At 40.5% G+C, this 26,763-nt stretch overlaps 2 protein-coding genes across 3 annotated transcripts; one reads left to right on the top strand and one right to left on the bottom strand.

Annotated features, from left to right (window-relative positions):
- Positions 1–3,975: 3,975 nt before the first annotated feature.
- Positions 3,976–13,575, top strand: gjc4b (gap junction protein gamma 4b). Of its 2 annotated transcripts, XM_044216057.1 has the most exons (4): positions 3,976–4,172; positions 6,821–6,903; positions 10,842–12,021; positions 12,139–13,575. In XM_044216057.1, the coding sequence occupies exons 3-4, from the start codon at positions 10,875–10,877 to the stop codon at positions 12,150–12,152; spliced, it is 1,161 nt and encodes a 386-aa protein (XP_044071992.1). In that variant the 5' UTR covers positions 3,976–4,172; positions 6,821–6,903; positions 10,842–10,874; the 3' UTR covers positions 12,153–13,575. The 2 variants fall into 2 exon arrangements, with proteins under 2 accessions (XP_044071992.1, XP_044071991.1); XM_044216056.1 differs by lacking the exon at positions 6,821–6,903.
- Positions 13,576–14,783: 1,208 nt separating this feature from the next.
- LOC122885239 (lactase-phlorizin hydrolase-like) lies at positions 14,784–25,773 on the bottom strand. The gene is made up of 17 exons (XM_044216055.1): positions 25,138–25,773; positions 24,384–24,454; positions 22,637–22,714; positions 22,450–22,543; positions 21,773–21,857; positions 20,994–21,672; positions 20,256–20,904; positions 18,612–20,162; positions 18,239–18,507; positions 17,831–18,121; positions 17,539–17,737; positions 17,021–17,223; positions 16,762–16,868; positions 16,536–16,667; positions 16,150–16,373; positions 15,678–15,914; positions 14,784–15,088 (listed from the first exon to the last, which is right to left on the bottom strand). The coding sequence occupies exons 1-17, from the start codon at positions 25,742–25,744 to the stop codon at positions 14,892–14,894; spliced, it is 5,673 nt and encodes a 1,890-aa protein (XP_044071990.1). The 5' UTR covers positions 25,745–25,773; the 3' UTR covers positions 14,784–14,891.
- Between the last annotated feature and the right edge of the window lie 990 nt (positions 25,774–26,763).

The raw sequence follows: 26,763 nt of genomic DNA on the forward strand, positions 1-26,763 counted from the left end.
CTTTTGTGTGTCCCACGTGCAGTCTGTTGCAACTGTATGCTGTCTATGCTACTGAGGGGTGCTGGTGTTGACTGCATGACAGACAAGGAGATTCGTAGGATCTGCACCTATAGATAATATACAATACGTTGTTGTCAACTATCATACAGAGAAACAAATATGCTACAAATTAGAAGCTTTTGGGAAATACAGCACTGGAAAGACTGCGGACGACTGTATAGAGACAAAAAAACCAAGGAGCCTCACTGTTGAGAACATCAGTCCCCCTCCCCCATGCAAAACAAGGTGACCTTGCAAATTAAGCCCAGCCACCCCCTTTTACCCCTTGCCTGGTCACCCTGTCCCCCTCTACGGACTATCGCAGGAATAGGGTGCGAGGCAGGAATAGGAAGGAAGAGCAAGCAGTAAACCAGCAAGGAAGGAGCAGTAAACCAGACTGCACAGAAGAAAGTTTTCATCCACTTACTGAAAGGAATAAAACAGGTGTGATATGTATGAAATGCTGCACCTCAGAATACAGAATGTTGAACATTTTAGGCCTATAAGCATATTTTATTGTCCATACTGTTTTATTCTGTTGTGATCAGGCCTCATGTCGTATCATGTATCCTATATTCCAAACTCGTTTCTATCAATGACAGTGAGTCCAATCCTTCTGTATCCGTTACACTGTGGGGTTAAACTGAGTCTGATCTGAAGCAGAGCCTTATTAGGCACTATTTAGGATACACACTCCTAAACTCCTAAACAACACACAGATGGAAAGCATTAGTCTTGCTGGCAGGAAACTCAGCTTCCCTGTTGTACTGTGAATTAAAATGTAACAATGTGGGCTAGGTTCACTGCTGAACTTAATTACTCTGTGTCCTCTGAATAATTGCCAAAAACCAGGCGCAGGTAGATTTACTTCCTTGAACATTAACTTTGTCTTTTTGATAAAGGGTCACATTTACACAAGTACTGTATGGATGGTTGAACAAAGGAATTGTAAAGAATAAAAAATGAAATCAAAAAAGCCACGAGGAGTGGACAAATAAATAACTGTTTTGCAACTGACAGCCATGCTGCAAGAGAAAGGAATTCCTTTTTGGCCCATAGTGAAGACACAGCTGGACATTTTTCTAAAGTCATCTTGGACTATTGCCAGATTAACCTTATGCTAATGCTATTTAATAAAATGAATCGCACCCTTGTGCATTTTCCTGGTTGTGTTGGCAGGGAGACTGCCTCAAGAATGCAAGTTAAAAAATTTAAACCAGAGAGAGCATGCAGCAAGCATTTCTGCTAACTGTGACTGTAGTGACAGGTAATCCCTTCACAACATGGTGATGAATAGACAAATCACCTCCAACAAAAGGGAGTTGAGGAAACACAGTCACAATTGTCAGAGACTGAGGTCTGTTAAGTAATCCATATTTTTCCATCTTCATGGCCATCTCAAGCATTTCAGCTCCTTCTGCTGACAAAAGATGCATGAAGGGGAACGCTATGGCTTTCCTAGTAGAACTTGCACAGGCATTCAGGCACAAAACCAGTTGTAAGATGATTCTTTCATCAAAAGTGTGTGTGTGTGTGTGTGGCAGGAAAGCAAACATCACAAGGGGATGATTCACAGTGGGTCAGTTTCTGAAGCAAACAAGAGAGCAACTCTTGAGCAAAGCCCTTTCACCTCTTTTGAAAGGTTGCAACATCATATCTGTGGAGCTGTCACCATGAACGAAAATGTGTCGGTTAGTAAGCAGTTATAAAGAACAGCCAGTCCAGTCTGGAGACATTTTTTGGTGGTAAAACACAAAGTATCAAAGTACTACCAAAGTAGTATAGAGTAAAAGCAGTAACAAACAAGTAGTGTTAGACCATAGCCACACTAATGTGGATGAATCATAAAATGCTATTTATGTTTTCATCTTTGACGCCCCACACTGAAACACCACAACAATACAAGTAGAAGTTGCCTCTATTGTGTAATCATAGGCCACTTGAGCAAGCAGCTTTAAGCCAGATTGTATGTTATATATCAGATCAGTTTTTCAAATGTTTGGAAATGTACAAATGTTTTCTAATAGCGTGGGCAGTGGCTTTATTTGAACCCCTCCAACCCTCTGGATGCAAACTTGAGTCAATATATATTTGTCATAAAATGTACCCTAACATGTATAGCACCACTCCCATTAGAAACGTGGCCCTTCTGAGTGGCCGATCCTATCCTGAAAATGACACCATATGGTATTGACTACACCACGAGCCTCGAAATAAAGGAACTGAAAACTAGCCTTGGGTTCAGGAGGGTAATGCAATACATTAACTGGAACAATGTGGTGTTTCACCCCTATGTGTGTTCATAAGCGAGTGTATTCAGGATAAACGGTTGACGTTCATGCTTATATCGTAATTCTAAACATGCATCTTCAAAATCCCAACCAGAATACTTCAATATCAAGAATAACTAGAAGATTAATACACATGCCTACAAACACATTTTGATTTTGTGTTAGCAACAAGAGAGCAAACTTCAGCTCATGGACTGCAGGAACCACAAGGCTGGGCTGTGCAGTCTCCAGATTATCTTTCTCTGTCATTTGGACTGTGGTTTACCAGGGCACCCCACATTACACTCTATGAATAAAAGCATGCTTGTGGTTCACAATAGAGCTTCCCTGCTCCCTGAGAAGGGGGAAGGGCAGTGCATTCCTCTACTGACCTCCTGTTTGCAGCAGATATTAAACAATAACTGCTGCCTGTAATGTGCTTCCCCCAGCAGCAGCCAGTTATCAGAAAAATTAGTCAAAGCACAACCAACCCTGATCTTTGCAGTCCATTCACAACAAGCAAAATGTGAAAGTAGACTAGATCTGCTTTGTCTGTGTTTTTGTTTGGAGAGGTGGATGAGCAATGAAGACTGGCATTTCAGGAGATACGGGCAGAACAATGTGATCATTCAATCTGAGTGACTACCTCAGCAGACTGATGCTGACTGGATGCCTGCAATATTTAATCTGAGTAACCTCACAAATCTCATTTAAGTCACTTCTCTAGGGAAAGTGCAGTGTAAGGCTTTTGGAAATTCAACTGCTTAAAGGAAATCTCACCTATGATTGAGTGTAAGGCTCATACTGCAGAGGGAAGATACCCAATATTATTTTTTAATAATAACAAGTCCACGTAGTGCTGAGTTAAGACAACTGGCTCTTCACACTTTGATTCATGACACTACTGCTCCCGACCCCTTTAAGTCCTAATGTGGGACATAAATCCTGGCTTAAAATAGAGCTCCTAACGCTTCTTTGTCTTCTAGTAATGAACATTATTAAGTGTAGGAGACTTCAAAGAGATGCTAAAGGCTGGGGGGGGGGGGGGTGGCTGAGGAAAGGCACGTGCAGCCCTTGCCAAAGAAAGTGTGATATGGAGGAAGGGGCCTCATGATGGCAACAACTTCCGAACATCTGCATCAGCAGGAAGAGGGGCTCTCTCTATAGCAGGCTGTATGTTGTCCCACACCCCCAACAGAAACAAAGGTGAGAGGGCTGCTGCCTCACAGACCACACAAACAGTGAGACTGCTGGTATCTCACCTGCTGCTGTGTCATCTGGCAATGTGGCCAGATGACACATTTGCAGGTTGTAACATGAAGCACTATTAAAGGACTTTTATGTTTGTTCTGTCTGTAACAATTTGAATACACTGCATTGTTTTAAAGTTGTGTATTTCAGGTAATAAGCACGTTGTCTTTGTATTTCCAACAACTGTATATGTTTTTCACTAAAGATATGATAACGTATTTATTCTGCTCTCTTCTGGTGTCCCTGACTTGAGTTATTCTCAGTCTCTGAGTCCAGGGTAAAGTTACAACAGAAAGACGAAGCAGGATTGCATCAGGAATGCTGGCAGTTGATCCTTTTCCTCCACTCTGCGCAGACAGGGGGTGGGGTGCCCGGCTGAAACTGGGAGGAGAAAAAGGGGGGGATTTGGGGATATTCTTTGTCCTCACCCCGCAGCACAGTGCACAACTGGAGAAGGACACGGGCTCCTCGCAGGGAAGAAGAACTGAATGGCTTGATATTAGAGCGGGAGGGATTTCTTTTTATAAAGAGAAAACTAGAAGGAAAAGCTCTCGAAATAAGCGACAACTTTGAGGAGCCGTCGGGCGAAAGCAGAGGACCTAAAATCACAAGGTAAGATACCCCACGCAAACAATTCGCGGTAACGCAGACGCGGCAGCATCACCACGTAGATTTTAGCTTTAGCTAACAATGGTGCGTTGGCTCAAGTTATATCTTTTACTTTTGCGCCGGAGGAGCGGTGAGCTGTCGTTGAAGCTGCTGATGTAATTGTTTATTCCGGCGTTTTAATAACCCGTGTTCACAAAAGCAGGGCCGGTAAATGCAACGTTATTGTTTAAAGGCTAATTTAAGTTTACGCGTACAGGCTGGCAGGAGGCAGCGCAAATTAAAGCACGTAAATTAGTCGCGTTATGTAGATTATTTTTTGTAATTTACGATGTATTGGCGCAAAATTGTTTTCATAGCACCACATGCCATTATAACTGCTGGTATGCAGAATATTCTGGTAATTTAATTGGGCATCTTGACTATGTCGACTGAATTTGGTGATGGGGGAACGCGCAGGGATCGTGTCTTCCCCCTCTCTGTTGCCCCCACCCGTTTACAAAATCTCTTATTCTGGAGAATAGCTATATTCATAGCTTAAAGTTTTATCACTGCATACTTACTTTGTCCAAACAGTGTACGTTAACCGTTCACGCCGTTAGCTTAAGTAACCATTGACTCGTGGTTGTGGTCGCGTGTAGCTCCGCGGTGACGTCGTGTCCCGTTAGGCACGAGGAGGAATTTTTTTATCTTATGCTCAGTGAAAAGGGGATTAGCTAGTTTTCCATTTCACATTATAGCGCGTTAACAGAGTTAGGCCTACACCATATTTTCTGTATCTTTATATTTTTATCTTTACTCCACAAGCAGACTCAACTTGTGTTTTTTATGGTATTATGGCTCGTGGTGATACGAAGGGCGGGTGAATTTTTATTTATTTATTTTTTCCCCCTAGTTTCACCACCACTGTTCAGTGAAAGTCACTTCTCAGTTTGGCTCATATTCTGGTTATTTTTGGCCCTTTCCTCCCCAAGCCCAGGGCCTCTTAGCTTTTAGGGCTTTGGGATAAAGGAGGGATAGCCATAACTAGCCTCCCAGATGTGAGAGCCACAAAAGCCCCTCTGTTCTGCAGGGCTCGGTCAGTGTGGAAACTCTGCTCCTTTGCTCCTTATTAGAAGCAGGCTTCTAATAAGCTTCTTTTCTTTGAAGTGCCACAGACATGCAGCCTCAGTAGATAGGACATGGGGTTGACATGTGTAGTTTTAGAGAGTGAAAAGACATATCTCATCAGAATTGATATCAAATTGATCAGATTTTTTTGTATATCACTAGACACATACCAGCATCTTATTTAGTAGGCTAATACTCAAGCTTTAAGATATCAACATTAAAGAAGCTCTTCAAAATTAAGTTTAAAATGTTTTTTATATGGTAGTTTTACTAGTTTATAGTTAGACTGATATCAACTGCAGACATATTGGTATTGGTGTACATGTTGGCCAGTAAGAGAGACTATGCAGTTAAGACACGTTTGAGGTAGTACATCAATTGATTACAGTTTTTATAACCAAATATACAGTGTCCTTTTAAAAAATGTATCAAGCCAATGATTATCAGATTATCATTTTGATCAATTTTTTTAAACTAACAAATATCAATATTGGTATCAGCCTCAACAATCCAGTGTCGGTTCGGCTATGGTAGGCTATATTTCATGAAATTGCCAGGATGAGATAAATCTGTAGCCACTAAAGTTATATTCAAGCTGAAATGTGTAACTTTCCGCACATTGTTGCCCTCTGTGCCTGGAAGAAGTACTTTAAATGATGTTTAAATAGCATCTAACATACAGATTAATGTTTGCAACATTTTCACACCTCGTTGTGTTCAGCCATCTTAGAAGGCAAGGTGTCCTCAACTGACAAGCTGACAAAAGTTACCTTATAATTGTATATAAAGTTATGTTGTCTGGTGTGGTTACGTGGATACTCTGAGAGCCGTTGAGGAAATATGAGCTAGCTAAGTGTATTTATCTACCCATTGTGTTATGCTGTTGATTTCACTGTGTGAAACTACAAAAAAATGTTGGAAAACACTGCTGACAGCTCAGGTGGAACAGACTGCACTGTCAGCAAGAAAGGTAGCAAGTTGCTACCTGGAGCAATGAGACAGAATAGCAGCACATACACAGCAGGTCCAGCCAAGTGGCAGTCTTAAAACCTAACAACACAAAATACAATATTTTAGTTAAGAGTTACAGATTTCCATTGCCTCTGCTTCTGTACAGGGGTTACTGTTTTTAGCAAGTTTGACACACACTGGCTCACAGACACTTGCATGTGAGGCAGTGGTTTTCCTATGGATGTCAGCTCTGACAGTAGCTTTGGGGCAACTCCTAACCGTTAACCTAGATTATAAGCAGCAAAGAGTTGACTTCTATTCTTTACATGTCTCTTGCAGCCTGACAGAAGAACAATGCAGCTTACATTTTAGGTAACTGATATGCAGTAGATGGCCGCTGTGATGGCAGAATATAGCAGATAACACAAAGCTTTATAGAAACTTTGATTTACCATGTATAATATTTGAGTTGGTGCAAAATATTCCTCCGTATGCATTTTCAGTTTGAAACCACATACCTCCACCAAGTTGAGGCTTTTGTCAGTTATCTTGATGTGGACACATGGCCCTAAAGTCGTCATACTGCCTTTCAGGTGTAACTGCAGGATTCCGCAGATGAAGGATAATGACAATGGAGGTCACTGTGAGCAGTAAATAGGCAAACATCATAAAAGCAGTGAGTCATGCTACACACACATGCACTATATGTATCCAACAGTTATTTACATATATACATACACACATACAGGAAATAATTCAGTGCATTTTTTGAATTTGCGTCTGGGGGACTGCAAGACAGCAGCAACAAGATAGTGAAGATAATAATATGGTTATTCTCATAAAATGTCTGGAAACAGTGTCCATCCACTTTGACTGCGCTTGAGCACCAAGCACCATCAACGTAAACACAGTCTCACGCTCCTTCAGCTCGGACCACAGTCCGAGAGCTTGATCTGCGATGTTGGTAGAGCCGATTTCGTCCAGACCGGACATTAGCCAGGAGCAGCCTTAAGTCCAAACTGGGCCAGCTTGGCTCCTATCCCGGCCCTTCCACACACAGCACCCGCCGTGGTGTCTGGTCTGGTTGATCTGGCAGGCTGGATCGTCTCAAGGCCTGCTGCGCTTTAATCCAAGACCTGGCTTCCTTTTCCTATAAATAATAAGTGTTTCAGCAATGACGCCGTAAAAAATAAGTTAACAGATAAAAACAAAAATGTAGCAGCGTTTGAAGGAGCTACACACCGCGGCATCTACATGCACAGCTGTTGCCATAGCAAGGCTTTGAGAAAGCAAGAAAACAATCTCTTGCCCTCCCTCTGTGTGAGTTTTGTTTTTTACATGTAAACACAGATTACAAGCAGAATGTGAACTCTTAATCACCACAAACAAAAAATAAAAGATCTCTTGAGAGAGTCTGTTAGTGATAGAGTTCTTATTCAAGTCTCTCTTAAAGCTGATTATTCATCAGATTGCTCTTAGTGCCTGAGTTGCTGCTGCACAATGGAAACTTCTTTCTAACTCTTTATTTATCTAAGGATAGTGTCCTCCAAACATCACATTCATACAGTACTCCCATTCAAACTTGGGAGGCACCCAATACAACCTGTTCTTATTGAGGATGTCTACAGGAGCACTTCGGGGTCATGTATCATCTGTAAAGGCTTTTCAGTGCTAGTTTGTTATGGGATTGTTGGACAGTACATGGTCACTTTCCCCTTATTAGATTAAGCTACGCTAATTAAGCTTTAATTTTTCAGTTCAGTTCCTTTTTATCAAATTTTGGGATGTACACAATCTAACCAGCTGTTCTTCATTCACATTCATATCGACAATTGAGACCATTAAATCCATTTAAAATTGGGTTATCTATCACAACAGCACTGCCACCACTGTATATAAATGCACACCATTAAGTGGAAGTGTAGATCTATATGAACCATTTTTAGTATTCCTCCATATTGCTTTAATAGACTAATTTAGAGCTGCAGTAAGCAAAATTCTTAGGGGACAAAAGACCAAAACTTATGATGTAGTAATTGTCTTTGTGTTTTTTGTATTAAATTTAGAAGCCATCTAAACAAGTACAGATCTCAAGTTTCACAATGTGCGTAATATCTTGGTTTAATGCTTTATGGGTGTAGGTGAAAACGTTCTTAAACCTGCCGATGTTCAGAGTTTTTATTGGAATTTACCTTTACTTATGGTTCTCTATCATTGACAATTGGTGATCAAATAATTTATCCTATTTGCATCTCTTACTCAGATCCATCACTTTTTGACACAGGGCCATGTAGGTAGCTAACGAGTAAGCCATCTCGCTTCCTTCTCGTCTCTGTTGAGTTTCACATGCGCAGTACCCATTGGGCAGGATGTTTACGGCTGTAGCAACACCACCCATCATATCTTCCACTAATCAACGTTTTCTCATGCGAGTTCTGACCATGCTTAGTAGCTTTTCAAAGCATCTGGCTATTGACAGTCACAAGTAGGGAAGTGCTCTACTGAAAATATGTCTCTGTCAACCCTGAAACGTAAAATTGACAATGAAAACTGTAAGTTTAACCCTGCCTGGACTGGCAAGTATTTGTATATTTACCGCCATCTCCAAACGGCTGCTATTTTTTACTACATTCATTTGCATTTGTTTAAAATTTGTCGTTACCGAAAACTAAAAACAAAGGTTTTAAATAGGCTACTGAAAATGTGTGGCCCATCTACAGTTCCTGGTTTTAAAATCTGGCCCAATTGAATAGCCCTGCCCTAAGCTTTGCTACGGCACACCAGACTCCACTGAGAAAAACAGTAATTTTACCTCGCTGATCGTAAAACGCACTTCACTCAGACTGGATAGAAACTAAATAAAACTCACCAAAACCATCTTTGTTAGTCTTTCCACTGTTCCAACAATCACCAACTCTGGTTTGGTCGAAATAAATCCTTAATCACCACGTTAGATTAAAAAATATACAGCTGTCCTCACAGACACACAGTTTCACAATAAGTCACACACAGCTGGACCGGCTGTATAAACAGAGAGAGGCTGCGATAACAACACAGGCGGCAGGGGGGGCGACGTCATTCTCTGCTCAGGACGCCATTACTCAACTATATCTTTATATAACAAATAGTTGTTTGTTGCTATATTAATGTTCAAAATCTCATTTACAGAACTGTTAATTAAAAACACTTACTGTATATCCAGTCCAGTTGTGATTTCACACACTTAGGATGCTTTTAACCCTGGTTAAGAGCTGCAAAAAGTAAATTAAAAACAGGCTAGAAAGCAAATAGTTTGGTGTATGACAGCATGCAACTTGTTGATCTAAAAGACAATTCAAGGCGTTATGCAATAGGTCTGAAGCCTTACAGTGAGAGATGGAATGGTATAATCTTTTCCAAGTCACAATAAACACTCTGTTGTAGCTTACCTACTTGGTACAAGCCTGGTAGTTTATAGTAGTGGATAATTACTCAGCAGACGTTGTTATGAGGTTGGTCACAGATGGTGTGAAACCACAGGAGCTCTTCATTGCCTCTTTGGTATTTAACTATCAGCTCTTTACTCTGTTTTGGCAATTTTAGTCCGATTATTAAACCATGACTACTGCCAAATGATGACCCAGGTTTACAGTATATGTAAAATGTTCAGGTGAGACTAGAATGATCATAAACAGGTAAGGGGTACTGTGGCATTTTACATTTGGTGGACAATGGAAAGACAGCCTTAAGTTACTTAGGACCGCTGATCATAACTGTGCCAACCACTAACAACCAACAGAAAAGCAAAGGAAAAGAAATAATGCAAATTTGAAATGGTGGGGAAAGTTCGGTAATCCTGGTTATGGTCATTGGTTTATAGATTATAGAATACAGGCTGGATGTGTGCTGGTACTTTCAGACATTTTGTTACAATTTGTAATCAACTTCAGTGCTTTGTCTCTGAATACCAGAGCTCGTAACTTTGTCTTTTTTTCAGTGTGATATACCTCAAGCACCCTGCTTTTCTTGGAAGACCATGATTTCACCTCAGTCTTTAGATAGCAGTCTGGTTATGGTCGCATGATTTGGTGATAGCATCTACTAAAACCTTCTCTGGAATCCTTGCCTGAGCATGCACTTAGTCATGCAGTGAGGGTTGGTTTGGGATGTCTCAAACTTTGTATCAGTGACACAATAGCGCTGCCTTGTGGTTATAAATTGCAAAGACATGGGGAGTCAAGACAAACAGTTCTGGGATGTGGTGTGACAAAATTACCCATACATTTTATTTTGACTTCATTTTAATTACTGGTTGTAATGTAAAGTTATTCTGGCTTAAGCAGTTGCCTTGATTATGACCAAGTTAATCTAACATGTTAATATCTCTGTCCTGTAAATGACAATTGTTTTGCCAAAAATTATTTCTTGAGGTTTTGGGAATTGCTCTCCCTCAAGGTGCTTGGGCATATTGATTTGGGCTTATGACAAATGATTTTAAGACCAATTATTTTCAATAACAACTAAATATTACATTTCTTTTATGCCTAATGCCTACAACATTCTTCAAAATAATCAAAAAAAATCTGAGGCACTAAAAATGAAAGCTGAATAATATTGTTGTCTTTTTCTCTGTAGGTTTGAGAGGTTCCCTCCTGTTCCAGAGAAAAAATGAGCTGGAGCTTCCTTACACGTCTGTTGGACGAGATTTCCAACCATTCCACCTTCGTGGGCAAAATCTGGCTCACCCTACTCATTGTCTTTCGCATCGTGCTGACAGCTGTCGGGGGCGAGTCAATATACTATGATGAACAGAGTAAATTTGTGTGTAACACACAGCAGCCTGGTTGTGAGAATGTGTGCTATGATGCATTTGCGCCGTTATCACACATTCGCTTCTGGGTGTTTCAGGTGATTATGATCACCACCCCCACCATCATGTATCTTGGCTTTGCTATGCATAAGATCGCCCGCATGGAGGACGATGACTACCGGCCCCGGGGCAGGAAGAGGATGCCGATAGTGAGCCGTGGTGCTAACAGGGACTACGAGGAAGCAGAGGATAATGGGGAGGAGGACCCCATGATTCTGGAAGAGATTGAGCCAGAAAAGGAAAAGGAAGTCGTGGAGAAGCCCAGCAAAAAGCATGATGGACGCCGTCGCATCAAGCGTGATGGCCTGATGAAGGTTTACGTGTTTCAGCTGCTGTCACGTGCCATCTTTGAGGCCTCGTTCCTGTTTGGACAGTACGTCCTTTATGGGCTGGAAGTGGTACCGTCGTATGTATGCACACGCTCTCCTTGCCCGCACACAGTGGATTGCTTCGTCTCGCGTCCTACGGAGAAAACAATCTTCCTGCTCATCATGTATGCGGTCAGCGCCTTGTGTCTGCTCTTCACCATGTTGGAGATCCTTCACCTTGGCATCAGCGGTATTCGAGACTGCTTTTGCGCACCGCGGCCTCGGCCTCCGACCCCCCGTCACGCAGCTCTGGCCAGCCAGAGATCCTCCATCTGCCGCCAGCCCTCTGCACCTCCAGGCTACCACACAGCTCTGAAGAAGGACCCATCAGGAAAGATGGGCTTCAAGGATAACCTGGGAGACTCGGGTCGCGAGTCGTTCGGGGACGAGGCTTCATCAAGGGAGCTGGAGAGGCTGCGTAGACACCTAAAACTGGCCCAACAGCATCTGGATATGGCTTACCAGAATGAGGAGGGCAGCCCGTCACGCAGCAACAGCCCGGAGTCCAACGGCACCGCAGTTGAGCAGAACAGACTAAACTTTGCCCAGGAGAAGCAGAGCAGTACATGTGAGAAAGGTGAGGCTTCCAATCTTTTCATCCTTTTCATAAGCTGCTGCGATTTCTATCTTTATTTTGTAGCTGTGATCAATGGGAAATGCTTTCCTGACACTGACACCATCTCTCTGTTCACAGGTCTCCGTGCATAGGTTCTCATCAGCCCAGCTGACACTGTAGATTTCAATTCACATCAGGATTAGTGAGGGGACATAAGGGAATCAAAGTGTGTGTGTGTGTGTGTGTGTGTGTGTGAGACGTGAATTTGCTTAAGGTGGATGAAGTCAGCCCAAGCCTTCCAGTGTTACGGCCAGCCGTGGAGCATCGAGTCAAACGAGGAGGAGAATGGTCATCTCAACCCAGCAATACGTGAGACACCAGGTTGTCTGAAGATCCAAAGTGCTTACAAACTACCGTCGTGCAGCAAGAATGGTTAAGGATAACATGTACTTCTCCCTCAGGGCAGCTATTTGTTTTTTTGTTATTTTTATTATTATGAGATTTAGAGCTATTAGTCAGTTTGTCTTCTGTTGGAAGTTCACAGTGAGTGCATCTCAAGTTTGCCTTAGACCTAAACTGGGACTCTGTTTTTATGGCATTTTGTTAAGGTTAGGCCAAGCCAGTTGTAGTACAAAAAACATGTTTAAACTGTAACAATCTTTTACTTTTATTGAGGAAGTGAAGCAGTGAGCGAATGCTTCTAGATGCGAACAAAAGGTTAATGGACAAGGTGCCATTCATAAAAGAAAGGTACTAGAGTTATTGTCATGCTGATGAAGACTTTTTGAGGTGTTAATTTTCACACAAAGGTTTCTTTCAAGTGTGTCATTTATTTTTTTAAACCGTTTTGACAATGTTGGCACTGCGCCAGTCAACATTTCTAAGCCTGGCGCCTCAGTGGTAACTGGAACACACTTGGGGTGCCTTTGTCCAAAGGAATAAACAAACCTGGGTAATGCTTGAAAAACATGTAACTCTTGATATTGTCTTGTATTGTTTAAACGTGTATTTGATACTGTTCTTTATTTTTGTATGAGTTTTGAGTATTGTGGTATTGAAAAGAGGCTCTTGTCACTGTGGGGTTTTTTAATTGGAAAAGAATGACATTCACTGCTGTCTTAGCTCCCTGAAGCCCAATTCAATCAATGGTACAATTTGAGTTCAAGTGCAACAGTTTGTTTATTTAAAATCATTTTTTATTATTTACACATTGTCTTTGACCAGCAAACATTCCCTTTTTCTGTACGGACCCAAATTTAATCTGTTAAATAAGGGATAATACTGTCATGTTCATGCTCTGTCAGATTTTTTGATTATTTTTTTATCACTGTTCCAGAATCTCAATGAGGGTTGTAAAACAATGTAATCATTTCAATGTGAATTCAATGCCTTGAATGCACTCTACTAAGATGCCATCTTTTGTATTCTGAATCATATCCACAGTGCCATTAATGCCAACTCAAATATTGTCATCTCAAGTTATTTTTGAGCAATGCTTTTTGTACTTTTTAATACTTTTTGTATTGATGATACTTTGTGGGTAGTTTTTAAAATAAATTTAAAGTTTTCCATAAATACTAGTTTTTCAATTGGTTTCAGTCTGGTTTTAGTACTTGGTAAAAATGTCCAGTTCCAATTCTAGTTAAATAGTTATTCAGTTCAATTCTAAAAGCAAGTGCAACATCACCCAATCTATTGGGCAAAGTCAGCCAATGACAAATACCTTGTGTTTTTATGGACTTGCATATGAAAATAACCTCATTGTATTTGGAAAAAAATCTTCTTTAAACCCAGGGTGAATATTTTAATTTGGATAGGGAGAGGATTACCTTACTAACCCTATCAAGAGGCTGTTGATGTGTCATTAGGTTCAGGTAAACTGTAGTTAAACTGAATGAATAATGATCTGTCCAGTGATTCAGAGTGTCACATAACGGTATGTTAATTTTCCTTGGAAAATTGCAATTAAACTGTCAGATTTCTGACTTTGCAGTTCAGCCACCATCAACACTAACTGCTGAGGGGAAAAATTCAGAAATACCACTAGAACAATATTACAGGCTATGTGTACTTCACATCACGTGATGTTTATCACAATCTTCAATTCTACTAAATTCTATGTTTATACTTTTATACAAATAAAATAATACTTAATCTACTGCAATATCAATATGTAAATTATACTATCTTAAATTAAGATTACAGAGGGAATTGGTCATAAAATACATTGTTTTTATGATTTTTGATTTGTTATAGGTGACAGCTTCAGGTGACCAGCACTGCACAAGTGACTCAAGAGTAATGACAAAACTTAGCACATGTCCTCGTTGCAGGCACCAGACTGGCAGGGCATTAGTTTACTAATGGGTTCTATGAACTGACCGCTCCAGTTTGTCAGATAATCAATAACCCCCTTTTTGGCATCAAACATGAATTGAAGCAAATGCTAGTTTGGCCCTGCTGCTGTAACTAGTAAATATTTGGTATTTTTACTTCATAAATGACTTATTTTGTGTTTTACTTTTTGAATACAGGAAGGAGTACTTACTACCACAAACAGTGGACAGATCTTGTGGGATTCACTGTGGTTGACATTGCATGATACAGTTACATCAGTTTTAGCAGTAAATTCAAATAACATGGATCATGAGCAGATTGTGAATTGAGACTTGAGAACAGCAATAACATTGGATATGTTATTGGATGAATGAAAAATAAGACATTTTTGAATCATGCTCTTGGGAAAAGAATTTAGATTTTTACATCTTGCGATGAATGAAAAATATTTTATCTCCAACTTTATTGACTCAGACATTTACGGAGGCAGCTCAGTGTATGTTGGACTTCCATTACAACTCTACATATTTGCAATTAGAATTTATTCTCCATGTTTATAGATTCAACATTTTGGAATGTTTTTTTTTTGCCTTAAAGAAGCAACAGGATGAACAAATAGCTCCAAACGTTGCAACAATCAGTAGAGCAAATGTGGTGTTAAGTCCAGTCTCAGCATCACTGGCAGAGAGCTTCATACCCAGAAAGCTCACAGTGTTGTCAGGGGCAGGGGGTGTGATTGGCACACTCGTTCCTGTAGAAAAGACACAGAGGTTATCATATTCATTTTGAACAGATTGCTGATCGTAACTGTAAACTAAACCATATTTGTTTTTCACATCTTAAACGTGGGTACAGAAAAATCTAGTCCACAAAATTTAAAGTTCCACTATCACTGAAAGTTAAAATGCTCATTTAAAGAAATAGTTTACCTAGGTTTTTCCTTTTTTTTTTTTACAGATTAAGAAACGTTTTAAATAGTAAGCTAGTTGGTCGATTTTTTTTTCCCTTGGACAGAACCAAAGTAGCTGTTTACCCCTGTTTTCAGTCTTTATGCTAAACTAAATTAACTGCCTACTGCATCCAGCTCGATATATGAGAGTGGTATCTTCTCATTTAATTCTAAAATGTCTCTTCCTTTAGCTCTTGACAAAAGTGGGGTCACTGCAGTAACTACTATGGGCTTACTAGTAACTATGGGTCAGTGTATCACAATACATTTTAAGAACAGTGTATTGTATGTTACATAATCAAATGAATTAAAGTGAGGATTTTAGAGTTCCTTCTGTAGGTTTATGAGTTCCTCACGTTCATTAGTCCAAACAGGTATCTGAGCAATTTACCTTCAGGTATGGAGTTCAAGCACTCATGGGGTCCCAAGGCGGGGTCGGGGAATCCGTTGCAGTTGATGATGGTGGAGTAGAGGGCAACAGAAGTCTTGGCCACTCGAGGCAGTTTAGGATCTGAGTGATTGATGTAGAAAAGGCCAAATCTCTCTGAAAAGCCTGTTGCCCACTCTAGGTTATCCATCAGCGACCAAGCTGTGTAACCACGGACATCCACATTATCTAGCAAGTAAGCTGGGAGGACAAAATGAACACTTTTAGAAATGCAAATACACACTAAATTCTTGTTTTATGTACAAGAAGTTCAGTATCTTGTTTTGAACATTGTTTTGTGAAACAGCAGAATTACCATGAACCATTATACTGCATCCATTACTTAGAGATATTTTACATGAGGTATTCTGAAATTGTTATGACTTTGGAAAATGGTCTTTATTAAAAATATACAATGAAAGTTGTGGTTTGATACCTTTTAGCACCTGATTGATGTATTTTTCGTAGTAGTAGCTCCTATGAATATCATTTAGGTCAATAGGCCCGCGCTCTGAGATGCCATTTTCTGTAATGATAATAGGTGGATTTCCATACTCCTCCTTAATGAAGTTTAATATTCTTCGGAATCCAAACGGTGAGACCTTCAGCCAAGATGAACCAGAATCCAGCCAGGTACGATCAGCAATTGTTCCTGCACCTCTGAGAAGATCAAATCAGTGAAATTGTTTTATTTCACAAAACATAAGGTTCAAATAAAGCACACAAATTAAATAAAAAGATCATTTTCAGCTAATCACCATATGATTATATATGACTTGCTTCTCCCGCTTGGTTACTATAGGTATGTTGGTACTTGCTTACCTATCGGCATCATAGTGCTGAAGGTTTCCATATTCCACAGGGAATGCCAGGACAGTGGTGTAATGGTTGAACCCAAAATAATCATAGGTACCCTTAATCCTCTTAATCTCCTCAGGAGTGAACTCGGGCAGCCTGGAGAGATTGTATTGAACTAATTAAATTTACCTGATAAATGTAAAACAATTTCCCATTATTTCTCTTTCAGGCTTTAATGTTTTTATAATACCGAGATTTTAGCAGACCAGCAGCTAAGCTTCGCTCTCGAATGATTGTCTTCATCATGTTGCTGTAGTCTCCATTAAATACGGGATGGGCAAACCAGCCAATGTAGAACTGCACAAGGAGGTACACAACAGCTATTAGAGACCTTAACTCCAACTATTGCCGTACATTGTAAAATGTGAAAGGAGTGTGTGTACAAAAGAAGAATCTGCACACAATAAGACCCGTAAAAGTATTTCCTTTTTTGTTGGTTTGTTTTTTACCTGCACCACACGTCTTGCAGCATCAATGTCCTCCTGCTTATAGGGATTTCTGGGTTCTGACCAGTCAGAGTTGATGGTAATTGAGATAATTCCTTTCTGTTTGGCCCGGTACTTGTCATTGTAGAGATGCCAGGCCTCAGCATGAGCTTTAAGTAGGTTGTGACCCACAATGTAAGGCAGAGTGCCTGGCCGGAAACTGATCCCTAGACACACAAAAGGAGTAACAGACACATTTGCTAGTTTGTTAAGCTATATGCTTTTTGTCATTGTGGTTTAGAAAGGTTTTATAGAAAACAGACTCTTTCAAAACACTGCTTTGAGACAGATTCTAATCTTTTCCTTGGCCACAATTTTAGTTCTTCAATGATTTTATCAGTTGGTGGCACAAAATAATAAATGTCAGAGCAAAAACTGTTTTGATAAAATGTCACTTTTTGACCTGTTATTCACACCAAACAAGCGAGCATACATTGGTGTGAGGTAGCGTGTAAGATGAAGAACATTACGTAAAAGCATACCTGGGGCAGCTGCTCCATAGCCATGGCCTATATTGGCTATATTGTATGGCTCATTAATGGTGATCCAAAATTTCACTTTGTGGCCAAGATGGCTAAAGATAAGGTCAGCATAATCCCTGAATTTGTCAATAATAGTCTCATTCTCCCAGCCCCCAATATCCTGCAGAGCTTGTGGAAGGTCCCAGTGGTAGAGAGTGATCTGACAGCAAAGGAAAAACAGTTAAGGTTTACCGAATTTACCAACTTTCCCTTGCAAATAATTTTTTGAGATGCTGACAAGATTTACACATACATGAGGTTGGATGTTTGCAGCAAGCAGTGCATCCACCAGTCTGTGGTAGTAGTTGAGTCCAGCCTCATTGATGAGCTTGGTGGTGCCATCAGGAAGCACCCTTGGCCAGGATATGGAGAAACGATAATGGGTCACCTTAAGTTGCTTCAAAATAGCAACATCCTCTTCTACTTTATGGTAACTGTCGCAAGCTATGTCCCCATTGTCATCATTGAACACTCGGAGAGGAGTGTGAGCAAACTTGTCCCAGATGCTGAGACCTTTTCCATCTGCTCTCCACCCCCCTTCAATCTGGAGACAGTAAATGTAAAACAGAGATTTAAATAGACAAAAAAAAGAGTAAGGAATATACCATATGTGCAATTTCCTGATCCAGCATTAACAAAGGGGCTTCATCCAAACAGTTACCTGGTATGATGCCGTTGCAGTACTCCAAATGAAATCTTTGCGGAAATGTCCATGAAGTAGCTTCTCATCATCTGGTGTAGGGAAACCATTGTCCTTTATGACTTGGTAGTAGAAATTAGCTGAGTACTTTGGTGTCCTTGGCCGGTTTGGGTTAATGAAGTCCACATGGTGTAACCCATATCCAACTTTGTACCCATTAAGCCACTCAAAAGAATCCTTGAGAGATGTTGCTAGGTATCCTTTCACGTTCACACCATCAAGGTCATAGGCTGTTTTTAAAACATACACACAAATAAATGATCAAGACAAAAAATCTAAACAGTTCTGACAATCATTAATATTTATCTTAAGAAATGTATTTATGTCAGTGCACCTTTGAGAGCCTCATCAATATAAGTCTTGTAATAAAATACTCTGGCAGAGTCATCCCAAGTTGTCTTTGATTCTGTAGCTACTCCATTCTCAGTAATGTAAATCTCTGGATCTCCATACTCCTCTTTGATCCAGTTAAGGAGTCTTCTCAAGCCCCATGCTACAGCTCTCTGGTTACTGATGGCAGTAGCTGTTGAATCATCTTCCTCTGCTAGTGACAAGTCCCGGTCATAATCATAAGATTGAGGTGTAAGCCTCAGTGTAGCATGGCGTGCAATCTTTGTTGTGTAATGATTTACACAGAACATGTCAGCAGTTCCCTTAATGAAGGTCTTTTCTTTTTCAGTGAAGGATGGTAGTCTTGTCTCTGAAAGGCCTTGGAGTTCGCTCTTGTTTCCAACTTGCCACTTCATTGCATCGGGATAGTCACCATTCTTGAAAATGGGGTGTGCAAACCAACCCAGTTGGAACTGCAGAGCGCGGTCAGCAGCCACCACTTCACGGGGAACATTAACATCTTTAGGTTCGATCCAATCAGCATTGAGGGCAATGGACACTCTACCACCTTGGGATTTGCGATACTTATCATCATATGTGTGGTAAGCCTTGGCGTGTGCTTTTATAAGGTTGTGTGCAACTTTGTATGGTGCAACTCCTGGATTCTTAACATTTGGGGGGATCTGTCCAAGTCCATATCCTGACCACGCAATTGTGTGAGGCTGGTTAAAGGTCATCCAAAATTTCACTCTGTCGCCAAAGGTGGCAAAGCAAAAGTCACAAAAGTCATTAAAAATGTTAATCATGTCTATATTATCCCAACCACTAATGTTTTGCAAAGCTTGAGGGAGGTCCCAGTGGTAGAGTGTCACCATGGGAGTGATGTTATATGCTAAGAGGCCATCAATGAGTCTATTGTAGTAGTCAACACCTTTCTGGTTCAGGGAGGTATGCTGACCATCAGGAAAGATCCTGGACCAGGACAAAGAGAATCTGTACGATTTCACCCTCAGAGCTCGCAGCATGTAAAGGTCTTCTTCAAGTCTATGGTAGCTGTCACAAGCCACATCTCCATTGGCATTAGCAGTAATACTGCCGGGTTTGTGGGTGAATGTATCCCAGACGCTGGGCCCCTTCCCATCAGCATTCCAGCCTCCTTCAATCTGGTAAGCCGAAGACGATACTCCCCAACTGAAGCCTTGTGGGAAAGTGCCGTAGTGGTACACTTTTCTCTGGAATTTTGACTGGTGTGAGAATTTCTCCCAGACAACCTTTGATTTAGATGGAACCTCTGAGGGTGATAAAGCAGTTCGATGGCGGGTAAGTTGCATCTCTGCCCCTTTAAAAACATCACCTTTGTGTGAACCAAATCCATTTAGCTTGATAACCTGGGAGTAGAAATATGCAGATTGCTTTGGGGTTCTTGGTCTGTCTGCATCTTCAAAGTTGATATGGTGAAGACCAAATCTCTGGCTGTAGCCTTGTTTTCCCTCAAATCCATCCATGAGAGGCTGCACTGTGAATCGCTGCACATCCACCCCATCTAAGAATATTGCTACAAAATGGACACAAACAACAACACATTGACTTGAAACTATTTCAACACTGTGTTAAAGGTGGTTTCCTATAAAATAAATTCCAGACTAACCTTTCAGGGCCTCATTGATGTAACTCTTCATGTACTCTATTCTACTGATGTCATTGAGAGTGTCCCCACTGTACTCAGTAGGCATACCATTCCCAGTTATGTGAATAGGCACTTTGGTAACATTCAAGTATTCTGTGGAAATGTAGTTTAGAAGTCTTCTAAGTCCCCAAGGTGTAGAATAGATCCAGTCAGAAGCTGTAGAGGACCATGAAGGGTCCACGTGTGCCTGGAAATCACCCACCCCCTGAGGACCAGGGGTGCAGCCACTATCACTGTTGTTGATCAACCGGGAGGTATAGTGGTTTAATCCCAAAAAGTCAGCTGTTCCACGTATCCTCTGGCTCTCCTCAGCAGTGAAACCTGGAAGTCTTGCAGGCTCAGAGTGGGGACACTTATTTCTTTTCTGTTCTATCTGAGTCTTGAGTGTTGCAGGATAATCCCCATCTACAAATATGGGATGTGCAAACCAGCCCAGCATGAACTGCAGGTAGCGATCTGCAGCTGCTATGTCTTCGGGTCTGGAGGGGTCCATGGGCTCAGCCCAGTCAGAGTTCAATGCTATACCCACTTTCCCTCCTTGTGTCTTCCTGTGCTTGTCATTGTAGACATGCCAGGCCTCAGCATGGGACTTGAGTATATTGTGAGTCGCCTGCACAGATAAAACAATTGGTTGGGTAAATGTATAAGAATGACAATGAAACAGTGTATATTTAATTATGGTAAGACCATTGCTCTCACCTGATAGGAGGCAACCACATAGTCTTTTACTCCAGGGGGGTGCTCACCAGTTCCATACCCAGCATGGCTCACCACCCAGGGGCTACTGAATGTGTTCCAGGTCTTGACCCTGTCTCCAAACCTGGAGAAGCAGAAGTCTGCGTAGTCCATAAAGGCTTCAACAATGGAAGCGTTGGTCCATCCACCATAGTCCTGGAGTGCCTGCGGCAGATCCCAGTGGTAGAGAGTGACAACAGGTTGTATGCCAGACTCAATGAGAGCATTGATCAGCTTGTCATAGTAGAGAGTCCCTTTCTCTGATTGGCTGCCCCGGTGGCCTGAGGGGAAAATACGGGCCCAGGAGATGGAAAACTGGTAGGTGTTGACATGAAGACCTCGCAGGAGGTAGACATCATAATCCACCTTGTGGTAACTGTCACAAGCTAGATCAGCTGTCTGATTATCAAAAACCTTGTTTTCATGACCAAAACGGTCCCAAATGGTCTCTCCTTTCCCATCTTCTAACCAGCCACCTTCAACCTTGAAGGACTCACTGGAGGTGGCCCATTGGAAGCCAGAGGGAAAAGATTCATTGAGGAAAAGATCTCGTTCTGTTGTGGTCTGGGCCCCAAACATATTCCACACATTGTGATAACTATTTCTAAATGCTGTAATTCTATTGTAGTCTGAAATACCATTACTGTTAGAAAAGAGAAGGACATAAAACAATGTAAACATACATACATCAAACAAACTTCCATACATATTAAACTGTCCATTTCACCAAGATAAATTGTTACCTGGTTACGATGTCCTGCATGTCCAGTTTACCCAACATATCCACCATGTCACATCCCACAATATTCAGGTCATTGTTGTTCAAGACTATGAGTGCAAGAGAAAGTTACTGACCACGTTACTGAGAAAGTTATATGATCATGATAATGAAATATGCAGAGGTAAAAATATACATTCCTTTTTGTTATATAACAAGAATAAGAGTCTACAGTCATGCTAGCGGCTCTGTGAGGCTGAGCTTAAGCACACAAGTGATTTGAGCTAAATGCTAACATCAACATGCTAAAATGGTGACAATGACAATGTTAACATGCTGATGCTAAGAAGGTAGGAAAGTACAGCTGAGGCTGATGGGAATGTCATTAGTTTGGCAGGTATGGTCATAAACTTTCACTAATCACTGTCATATGATAACACTCCCAATAAAACTCCCATGATTATTGTAAAAGTTTACGATATTGAAATTTACAACAGACTAGCCTTAATGCCTAGTCATAATCTGTTTGGTCATAAAAAAACTTTTTTAATGACCAAAATTGTAATGGTTGTTAAATATGTGTATGTCATACGAGGAAAATCAGATAACAAGGCAAAAAAGTAATTTCATTGTGACTTTAAAGGAAAATGCTAGCCACCATGCTACAAAAAGTGATGTTAAGTCAGATATTATGACATTTACCTTGTAGGAAATTGCCAAGGAGCTGGAACTGACTATAGGAACAACTATCAACAGTCATCTTGTATATCAGGATAGGCAAATCCCCACTGGACATCTACAACATAACATAACATGCATGTGGCTGCAGTGTAATAGAAATACAGAATATCAAATGCAAAAAATAAACACATTTTAATGTTTACTTTACCCTTAAGCTGCTCAGCTCCTTTGCAAAGTTTGATGCAGAGGCACAGTTATATTCAATTTGCACTGACAAGAAATCCATCTGTTCAAAATAAGAGACAGCACAGTATGTCATCACACTCATGTCTCTTAATGAAAAACAAACTTCTATTTTAAGTTTTATGGCATAGGGGATACATTTATACACCATTACATAAGACAGTTTTAATTTTGATCATAGTAAAATCTCACTTTTTTGACAATATATGGAAAACTTAAACACTATAGCCTCATTACTGTCAATGTCCTTACTATTCTTTCTTTGTCTTTATTTATGGTCATGGGGGCTGGAGAATATCACAACAGGATGTTACACCAGCTAACAGCAGGCATTAGAGCCAGAACTTGGAAACACCTTGGACAGGTTGACAGTTTGTCATAGAACTAATACATGCATACATGTGGGCAATAGAGAGTTTTAAAAGAACCTGAATTGTTTGCCTTTAGATTGTGAAAATAAACCTTCTACAACACAGAAAAAACACACATATTCCACACAGAAAGGACCAAATCACATTGTGATCTACTTTATACACACAATCATGGTATCCAAAAGTTTTTTTGTTGTGCGAAGAATGTGTGTAAGAGGACAGTAAGAGACAGACATAGACAACAAATTGCTGACACATAATCCTTGAGCACTTATTATCAGAGTTAAGATAAGGAGAGGCATAACACATTGTAAGACTAACAATATACTTTGGAGCATGTTGAATCAAATTTAGAAAATAAAGCAACACCAGGACCTTGCCTAGTTGAGATCATCACTTCTAGGCGGACATCTGTGCAAAGAGGAAGCTTGGCAGGACAGCTACCAAGAGGTTGAAAGCATCAGTAAAATAACTGCAGGACTTTCACACGACTCATATATTAGAATATGTTGTCTTAGGTTTACAGGGATATGTGGCAAGATTGAAGCTTTACATGAAGTAACAACTTGTATAGTATAATCTTAATTATGTGAAATCTAATAAGACCAAAGTAGACATTTTCAGTCTTTAGACATGGTTGGTGCATATATAGGGGAGCATCATTCCAACAGGCTGTTTCTCTTCTGCAAGAACAAAAGGAAAGGAACTCTGATCAAAATAAAAAATGAACTGCTTGCAGGTATTAAACCAGGAGTTCATTTTAAATAAAATATGTGATTTTCAACAAAGCATTGATCCAAAGCACACTGCCAGTTCAACCAAAAATTAAGGATTGTTCTTAAATTGGTGCTTTCCAACCCCACAAACATGTGGGTAGAGAGTATTTTTCATGGGTCTCTCTGCAATTTGAGTGTCTTGATCTGCGGTGAGCAAATTGAAATTTGCCTAAGTATAGCCAAAAAATATGTGTTTTGCTTAGTAACAAATTTAGTTTCCATTATGTTACGGCTGTATGTGTTTCCCTGTGCTGTTTGTCCCTTTTCCTCTTCGGTCCTCTCCAGTTCTGCCCAGGTGTGCTACATCTGATTGCTCAATGAGGTGCACCTGGCCTGGGAATGAAGTGCTTAAAAGCTCCTGTGCCAGCATCAGAAGAGAGAGGCTTCTGGCTGGGGACTGCTGGTCTCACTGCCACACCAACCATTTCTTTTTATGTTGAATTACTATTTTCAAACGGTTTTCATTTGGAGCCTAATAGCTATAGCACCTGAACTTTATTATATAAAGGATGATGACGAAGTTTAAAAGATATGTATGCATAAGAGAATAGAAAATGCCGCTTACTGTAGTTGAACCTTTGATCTGGGGAAGAATTGCAACATCACTAGCTCTCAACCCAATTGACAGACGTCTCCCTGTGAATATGGAAGCATAAAGGCACTCTTATCACAATATAAAAAATATGTATAATACATATAAATTTCCAGCTTATGAATGTGTAGCAGACTTCAGTTTGTTTTCAGCTAAGCATAAATAGACCTTTTTTACTGAGGATATTTTGACAAAGCACAGGTGTGAATAATAACATTTATGCTTCAGTTTGAGGGTCCTGGGTTTTTTTTATTGTGCATGCTCTGGGGAGGCCTGTCATGACTTACTGGGACACTTGAATAGAACAGAGCCATTGTTAATACTATTAGGAACCTCTGCATTTCCTACTGTGACAAGTCAAAATGTTTTCTGTGAAAAGGGCCTATTGGGCACAGCTGTACAGTATAATGCGTTCTTAGTTCTTTTAGTGATATCACCTGGATTGATTATTGAGATAGGCATGACAGTCTACAATCTGTGCCAATCTGTGCCATAAATCATGGGTTGAAGGGTTTCAGATACAAGATAATCAGTTGGTCATAAAGTAATACTTTTTTAAAAAGTTATTTCTCAATACACACTGAAAAGACAATACATTACTTAATATAGTAATGCTTAAATTCTTGTTCAATTTAATTATTAAAACACAGTAACAAATGACCAATCCTGAAAACAGGAACTAAGTCAATCAAATCTTTAATCCTCTCCTTTTTCCAGTTTTGCTTACCTTTGTCAGGAAACTGTTGATGGTAGAGCTGGTAAATGTTCTTGTTGAGCTGGAGGACATTTTGCAGAGGACTGGGAGCACCTGCAGGCTGCCAGTCATGCCAAACATCATCCAATTCACTCAGTGTCACCCATGAGTGTGCTAGTGCTCCAAACTCCTGGAAGGCAAACTCTGCATACTGCTGAAACATCTCTACCAGCTCCTGGCTCTCCCAGCCTCCATACCTTGATCTCAGCGTGTCTGGCACTGTAGATCCATGAAGGACGACCAGAGGCTGAAGGCCCACCTCCAGCAGCTGTTTCAACAGGGTCTGGTAACAAGTAACCACAGCCTGCTGGGGCTGGCTGGGGAGGCCTGTAGGTAGGAGTTGAGCCCATGACAGCGGCACTTTGAAGTGGGTCACCCCTCTGCTCTGGAGGTACTCAATGTACTGTTTAGAGCCTAGAGGTATGGGATGGCTGCAGTCAAAGGCATCTGAGCTTCTCACCAGCTGCTTTGTCAGAGGGCCTGCAACAAGCATGAAGTCCTCCTGCCCATTCACCTCACTGCTTCGGCAACCATCCAGACAAAAAACATACAGAGACGCAACCCACACTAGATACTTCATTGTGGCTCGAAAAGGATCGACTGATATTATTCACTGATAGCCAAGCTCTTTAAAGCAAGAGCGTTTTGTTATTATTGCATCGTTACACAATTAAGATCGATATCACATCCAAGCGGTGCAAGTTACAGTGTTTTATTGCAGCTGTGTGATACAGTCAGAAAGACTCTGGACTCACACATATCAAGTGATAACTGCATCTCTCTCTTATACTCATGGTTGAAGACCATGAAATATGTAGTTACAATATGCTTTTTAAAAATGTTGTTGTAAAAAGAGAGGATATACAGTAGCAGCTGTTGACTGTAATGACCTAGATTTGAACCCACAAGTGTAACAAAGTGAAATACATCTTAGCAGCCAAAGTAAGTTCAAAATGGAGACTGTTTTGTTTATGAGGGACCTACAGGTATCCCTTTGAATTGATTTTACACTTCAGTAAACCTAAGGCGGGAAATGCACAGTGGAGTGTTTCTCCCACCAGCTATATTTATCTTGTCAATTTCAGACCAACTCAAGTATGTGACAGCTATCACGGTGTCCATCATAAACTTTTATCAACAGACCCACTCTCGGGTTATTACACTCTCTTAAACCTCTTGGGTTGCAAAATCATGGCTAATCAAATCTCTGAAAGGTTAAAGATCACTAACTTTGAATTGAGAGACTTTTTGGATTCCCTAAGGATGGATATGGAAATCCAGCTAATTGTGTTTCAAAGGATGGGCATAATAAAACCCATACCCATAAATGGGTATAATGAATATAAACATAATAAATTATGTTTCCATTGCTTTTGTTTGCATGTTGCCTGTGATTTTTAATTTACTTAGTTATTAAATGGGTTGAATTTAGTTACATTATGCAGTATGTTTTCTTGCACACACTGCTGCAAATACAATATTACAAAGTAGTTTTTAAGATGATTGCATATAAAATGGAAAAAACATGTGTGAAGTTTTGCTTCAACAAAATGTCAGATCTTTTGTGGAGTTCAGGAGGCATTCTGAGAACATGTCTCC

Source organism: Siniperca chuatsi, linkage group LG12 (genome assembly GCF_020085105.1).
Source record: "Siniperca chuatsi isolate FFG_IHB_CAS linkage group LG12, ASM2008510v1, whole genome shotgun sequence".
Taxonomy (NCBI): domain Eukaryota; kingdom Metazoa; phylum Chordata; class Actinopteri; order Centrarchiformes; family Sinipercidae; genus Siniperca; species Siniperca chuatsi.